The sequence below is a fragment of the Primulina eburnea genome, chromosome 11 (assembly GCF_022965805.1).
Source record: "Primulina eburnea isolate SZY01 chromosome 11, ASM2296580v1, whole genome shotgun sequence".
In the NCBI taxonomy this organism is placed as follows: Eukaryota; Viridiplantae; Streptophyta; class Magnoliopsida; order Lamiales; family Gesneriaceae; genus Primulina; species Primulina eburnea.
Genome location: NC_133111.1, coordinates 31,901,193 through 31,908,232, shown reverse-complemented (window position 1 = coordinate 31,908,232; position 7,040 = coordinate 31,901,193). Strand labels below are relative to the sequence as shown.

Genomic DNA, 7,040 nt, shown 5'->3' with positions numbered 1-7,040 from the left:
TATTCAAAAAGAAAAAAAATTAGTCTCACTTTTCTTAATTGTTATATTTGACATTAATAATGATTAAGACATGAATTAGCGTCTGGGTCCCCACACAGCAGCAGAGACTGAAGGAACTGATGGAGAGGCACGAGAACGATCGTGAGGAGGAACACCATGATGCTAAACTTGTTGAGATGTCATGCCGCATACCGATGCTGGAGTATGACCAACCTTCTTTGGATGGAGCACGCACCAGCATTGTGAGGCCTATTGTACGGGCAAACCACTTCGAAATCAAACCAGCCATAATTCAGATGATTCAGAACACAGTCCAGTTTGGAGGATCTGCAGTAGATGACCCAAACACGCATATCGCAGATTTTCTCAAAATTTGTGATACTTTTAAATTTAATGGAGTTTCTGATGATTCTGTTAGATTGCGTTTATTTCCCTTCTCCTTACGTGATAAAGCTAAAGCATGGTTGAATTGTTTGCCTGTAGGTTCGATCACCACATGGGAGGACATGGCGAAAGCGTTTCTCATTAAATACTTTCCTCCATCTAAGACCATGAAGCTGCGGGCAGACATCACCACATTTGCTCAATTCGAGCAGGAGTCTTTATATGAGGCATGGGAGCACTTCAAAGATTTATTAAGAAGATGTCCTCATCACGAACTACCACTTGGGTTAGTTGTTCAAACCTTTACTATGGTTTGCTTACTCCTAATCGTACTATGATAGATGTTGCTGCTTGTGGAAAACTCTTGAGAAAAACTGTTGAGGAAGGATACGAGTTATTGGAGGAGATGGCTGCTAGCAGCTATCATCCTCAATCCGAAATGAACAACCAACGAAGAAGTACAGGAGTTCACCAGGTAACTGACCTTTCCGCTATTACTGCACAACTTGATGTCTTGAACAGGAAACTGGACGGGTTGAATATGGGTGGCACGGCTATGCGGCTTCAAGAGATATTTTGTGAAAAATGCGGAGGAGAACATTATGTTAAGGACTGTCAAGATGGAAATCCCTTTTATGTGCCAGAAGGGGCACTTGTGAATCAAGTGGGATTCCAAAACCGTCCAACGAATGACCTTTATTCGAACACATACAATCCCGGATGGAGGCAACATCCAAACTTCTCATGGGGTGGTCAAAACAGTCAGAATCGACCTCAAGGAGCGCAACCATATGTGAAACAACCGATGTACAGATCTGATCCTCCTAGAGAAGAGAAGTCCAATTTGGAGCAGATGATGTCCAAGTTCATCTCATCTACTGAAACTAGACTCCAAAATCAAGATGCATCGATAAAGGGGCTAGAAAATCAGATTGGACAGTTAGCGAAGATGATAGAAAGTAGAGAATTAGGCACTTTGCCAAGTAACACAGAGACAAATCAAAAAGAGCAAGTGAAGGCCATTGAGTTGAAGAGTGGAAAAATTTTAGAGTCGAGAGAAAAAGAAAAAAAAGCAAGTGCCGGATGAACAGACTGAGACATCTAAATGTAAGCCTTCTAACACTACACCAGCACCCACTGCACAATCTAAAATTGTTATCCCTCCTCCTTTCCCTGCAGCACTGAAAAAAGCAAAACTTGATGCACAATTCGGTAAGTTTCTTGAGGTATTTAAAAAATTGCATATCAATATTCCTTTTGCCGATGCTTTGATGCAAATGCCTAGTTATGCTAAATTTTTGAAAGACATATTAGCTAATAAGAGGAAGTTGGAGGATCACATGACGGTGAACTTAACTGAAAATTGCTCTGCTTTGGCGCAAAACAAAATCCCACTGAAACTAAATGACCCAGGGAGTTTTTCTACTCCTTGCATGATTGGTGATGTTGTTTTCCATAAAGCTTTGTGTGATCTAGGAGCAAGTATTAATCTTATGCCCTTATCTGTATTCAGGAAACTCGGATTAGGAGAGCCTAAGCCAACGAGGATGTCTTTACAACTAGCTGACAGATCTGTTAAGCATCCACGAGGAGTGATTGAGGATGTGCTAGTGAATGTGGAAAAATTTATTTTTCCTGCAGATTTTGTGGTACTTGACATGGAGGAGGATGTAGAGATGCGTTTGATTTTGTGGAGACCATTCCTTGCAACTAGCAAGGCCCGAATTGATGTGCAAGAAGGGAAATTGAGATTGAGAGTGGGAGAAAAAGAGATTACTTTTGATGTTTTTAATGCACTTAAGCACACACTGCATTCTGATAGTTGTTATAGAATTGATGCTTTTGGTGCTCTTGTGTCTAATTATGTGCAGGATGCTCTTATGGACCCTTTGGAAGCCACTCTCACTACCGAATTGAGAGAAGATGAATTGGATGTAAAGAAAGCCGAAATAGCGGCATACCTCAATGCTAACCAGCCATGGAAGAGGCCAATGAGAATGAGATTAGAAGACTTGGGAGATCGAAGAGGCTTGATCCCTTAGAAGTCAAGCCTGGAGGAGCCACCGACGCTTGAGCTAAAACCACTGCCTCCACACCTAAAATACGTATACCTAGGTGAGAATAACACGTTACCTGTCATCATTTCTTCTTCTTTGACAGATGTAATGGAGGACAAATTGCTGGAAGTCTTAAAATCACACAAAAGTGCATTTCCATGGAAAGTGGCGGATATCAAAGGGATCAATCCATCAGTCTGCATGCCCAAAATATTGATGGAAGACAAATACTCACCTCTTGTGCAACCTCAGAGAAGACTGAATCAAATGATGCAAGAGGTAGTAAAAATAGAAACTATCAAACTCCTTGATGCAGATATTATCTATCCTATATCTGATAGTGCATGGGTAATGTGTGCCGAAAAAAGGTGGGATTACTGTGATCACAAATGAAAAAAATGAATTAATACCCACTAGGACAGTTACGGGATGGCGTGTGTGCATTGATTATAGAAAATTAAATGATGCTACCCGTAAAGATCACTTTCCACTGCCCTTCATTGATCAAATGCTTGAGAGGTTAGCGGGTCATGAGTTTTATTTTTTTTGGATGGGTATTCAGGGTATAACCAAATTATGATTGCGCCTGAGGACCAAGAGAAAACCACTTTCACTTATCCTTATGGCACTTTTGCTTTTAGTCGGATGTCCTTTTGGTTTGTGTAATGCCCCTGCTACATTTCAGCCCTGCATGATTGCTATATTCCATGATATGATTGAAACATTTCTTGAAATTTTTATGGACGACTTCTCGATTTTTGGCTCTTCTTTTGATAACTGTTTGCAGAATTTGAAGGCGGTGTTGATGAGATGCGAGGAGACAAACTTACTGCTGAATTGGGAAAAGTGCCATTTTATGGTACAAGAAGGCATAGTGTTGGGGCACAAGATATCACCGCATGGGATGAAAGTGGATAAGGCAAAAGTGGAAGTTATCAAGAACTTACCACCTCCGACATCCATAAAGGGAGTTAGAAGTTTTCTGGGCCACACCGGTTTTTATCGGCGTTTTATTAAAGATTTTTCTAAATTTTCCAAACCTCTATCTTCCTTACTTATGAAAGATGTGCCCTTTAATTTTAATTCTGACTGCTTACAGGCGTACAAGGATTTGAAGGAGCGCTTGGTGACGGCTCCTGTCTTGGTGGCACCAGATTGAGATCTACCCTTCGAGATCATGTGTGATGCTAGTGATACTGCGGTGGGGGCTGTGCTTGGCCAGCGGCAAAACAAGGTATTTCATACAATTTACTACGCAAGTAAGACCTTAGATGAGGCTCAATTGAATTACGCAACAACTGAAAAGGAATTACTTGCAGTAGTGTTTTTGCTTGACAAATTTCATGCATATCTTGTTTTTTCCAAAGTCATTATTTACACCGATCACTCTGCACTGAAATATTTACTTGCTAAGAATGATGCAAATCCACGCCTACTTCGGTGGATTTTATTGTTGCAAGAATTTGATTTGGAAATAAAAGATAAGAAAGGTGTTGAGAATGTGGTGGCGGACCATTTGTCTAGACTAGAGCTTATTAGTAATGAATGTGTAGATCACACTATTAATGATTGGTTTCCTGATGAGAAACTGTTTAAGGTGAAACACTGTCCTTGGTATGCAAATTTTGCTAACTTTCTTGTCACAGACACACCACCACCAAATCTATCGTTTCACCAACGAAAGAAATTCTTCTCTGACGTTAAACATTATTTTTGGGAGGAACCATTTTTGTTTAAGATCTGTGCAGATTCTATGATCAGAAGGTGTGTTCCAGAGGAGGAGTTTGGTCAAATACTTAACCATTGCCATGACCGTGAGGTAGGTGGTCATTTTGGACCAACCAAGACGGCATCCAAGGTATTCGAATGTGGCTTTTATTGGCCAACACTCTTTAAGGATGCTCGTTCTTATATGATTACTTGTGATAAATGCCAGCGGACAAGTAACATCTCTAAAAAAGTATTTGAAAAACTTATTGGCACCCATTTTTGCAACAAATTATTTGAAAAACTTTTGAACAAATACGGTGTCACACACAAGATCTCTACCCCATATCACCCCAAACGAGTGGTCAAGTGGAAGTGTCTAACAGAGAAATCAAGAGGATTTTAGAAAAAGTGTTAGGTGTCAGTCGAAAAGATTGGTCTGTAAGGTTAGATGATGCTCTTTGGGCATATAGGACTGCGTTCAAAACACCTATAGGCACTACACCAGTTGGAGGAATTCCGGAATCTGGCATATGATCTCGCACTGTCTTACAAGGAAAAGACAAAGAGGGCTCATGATAGGCGGATCATCGAAAGAAAATTCAAAGAAGGCAAAAATGTGCTACTCTACAACTCCCGGTTGCGATTGTTTCTCAGGAAAATTGAAGTCGCGATGGCCTGGTCCATTCGTGATTTCTAAAGTTTACCCATCGGGAGCTGTAGAATTGAAAGATGGAAAGGAGAGGACATTTACGGTCAATGCCCAGCGACTGAAGCACTATATGGGTGGCACAGTCGAGCCATAACTTGGAATCACCCGGTTCTAAGACAATCCGAACTGAAACTAACCGTTAGTCAAGCTCTTGACTATAAATTGAGAACTATCTCTCTTTCTCTTATCTTGCATTTAATTCGATTTTTAGTTCATTTTTTTTATTGTTTTACTTAAAAAAATATAAAAATAAAAATAAAAAAATAAAAATTTGCAATAAACAGAGGGTATTGCGCTAGGGCGGTCAAACTGCACCACCCAAGCGCGAGCCCTTGACACGCTGGGGACAGAGGGTATCGCGCTAGGACGGTAAAAATTGACCACCCCAGCGCGAGCCTTGTTGATTTTTACCAGAACGCAACGCGCTAGGGCGGCCAAACTTGACCGCCCCAGCGCGCCGCGTTATTTAAACGCACCCTCCCCTTTCACTTTTCATTCTGCGCGCCCCAATTCTTCCTCACACCGAATTCTCTGAAAAAATCACCCCTCACTTTCGAATTTCTCCCTCTTGATTTGCAGGTACTTGGGTTCTTCCTCTCCCAAAGCAGTCGAACCGGCGGTGACTCCATTCTTCACGCAAATTCTGGACAACAACGCAGATTAACCTTGGCATCTCTAAACACCCACGTTCATTCATGGCCACAAATAAATCAAAGGTAACACACACCTCTTCTTCCTCGTCGTCTGGTACTCGAGATAAATTTGTTACTAAGGAAGCTCGACAGAGATATGAACATGCCAAAGTTCATAGGCGACCCATTCCGGAGTGGGGGTTTGAATTATCTTCGCGGTCATTAGGTTTGATGTGTGCTATTGCGAACCGGTGATGGAAATATTTTTGTGCGCCACCTAAGGCTGCGGTGGTTCCGCTTGTGCGAGAATTCTATGCCAACGCCGTCGAGAGAACTGATGGAGCGGCTATGGTACGGGGCAAGCTAGTTTCTTTCGACTCAACCACGTTAAATGAATTATTAGCTACCCCTGTAGTTGTTGAGTCTGATTTATAGGCGCTAATCGCCAATCCAAATTTCGAAGTCATTTTGCAATTTATATGTTACTCGAGGGCTAGGTGGAAGACTCCGAGTTGCTTTCTGGAAAAATATTTGTTGTTCAAACCCGCGATGTAGTATGCATTCCTATCAAAACGATTGATGCCAGTGTCACATACCAGTGATGTTCAGAAAGACCGCGCCATCATGGTGTACGCATTAATGGAGAGGATTCCCATTAATGTGGGCCGAGTGATCTTTTCTCAGATACAGCAGTCCATACACAGCTCGAGCATCGCCCTATTCTTTCCTACTATTATCACCGAGCTGTGTGTACGAGCCGGGGTAGTTGTTAATGTGGAGGATGAATGGCTACAACCAATGAGACCCATTGACGACTCGTGGGTGAAGACAAAGAGAGGAAAGCGTGCTATCGACTTCCCAGAGGTACCTTTGGAGGAGGCAGCCGCCAACCACCCACCACTAACCCCACAGCCCCGCCGACGGTCCATTATAGATAAGGTTGATGAGTTATGTGCATTTGCGGTCCATCAAGACCAGTACAACACTGTCAACAGTGCACACATGGCATCGATGGAGTCTCTAGTACGCGGGATGGCATCGCACATGGGCCTTGACACTGCCACTTACCCACCACCACCGACGTTCCCGCCTCCATTCCCATTCTAGTATGCTTATCCCCAGGCCGACGATGAGGAGCTTGGCATGGTACCACCCGAGGACGAAGAAGATGAGATGTGATTAGGGGAGTTCACTGTGTCCTCTTCTTTTATTTTTTCCTTTGTTACTGCATGTTATTTTTGGTTCTTATTGATTGTTTCCTTCCATCATTTGTTTTGCATTTGTCCCTATGTTCTCCATTCATATGTTCGTTTATGCGTTTCGGTTTGTTCTTCTTTGTGCCATGGGAACATGGCACAATCTTAGTACGAGGGGGTGGTCACTTAGTTGTGTCGTGCATGTGTATCAACTGATGGTGAAACAAGTAAATTGGTAGCCAATGATAATTTTGGGCTAAATGAATTGCATGTTGCTTAGTCTTATCACTCATTATGAATCCCCCGGTGAATTGAAATTTTTATTTATTTATTTTTTATGCACATTTAGTTG

General features: G+C 42.0%; 1 protein-coding gene and 1 non-coding gene across 2 annotated transcripts; one reads left to right on the top strand and one right to left on the bottom strand.

Annotated features, from left to right (window-relative positions):
• Window positions 1-555: 555 nt before the first annotated feature.
• On the bottom strand, window positions 556-661 carry LOC140806424 (small nucleolar RNA R71). The gene has a single exon (XR_012112500.1). It is a non-coding gene; the product is annotated as a small nucleolar RNA R71 (small nucleolar RNA).
• Window positions 662-3,618: 2,957 nt separating this feature from the next.
• Window positions 3,619-4,954, top strand: LOC140805525 (uncharacterized). The gene is made up of 3 exons (XM_073161792.1): window positions 3,619-3,675; window positions 4,645-4,759; window positions 4,806-4,954. Exons 1-3 carry the CDS (start codon window positions 3,619-3,621, stop codon window positions 4,952-4,954), a joined length of 321 nt encoding a protein of 106 aa, XP_073017893.1.
• The last annotated feature ends 2,086 nt before the right edge of the window (window positions 4,955-7,040 follow it).

What these genes read in the sequence shown, in the direction of transcription:
- LOC140805525 (XM_073161792.1), top strand. Translation starts at nt 3,619, where the DNA reads ATGTGTGATGCTAGTGATACTGCGGTGGGGGCTGTGCTTGGCCAGCGG. An exon ending in TTGGCCAGCGGCAAAACAAG is followed by an intron (nt 3,676 to 4,644) that starts GTATTTCATACA and finishes AAACACCTATAG; the next exon opens with GCACTACACCAGTTGGAGGA. An exon ending in CGAAAGAAAATTCAAAGAAG is followed by an intron (nt 4,760 to 4,805) that starts GCAAAAATGTGC and finishes ATTGTTTCTCAG; the next exon opens with GAAAATTGAAGTCGCGATGG.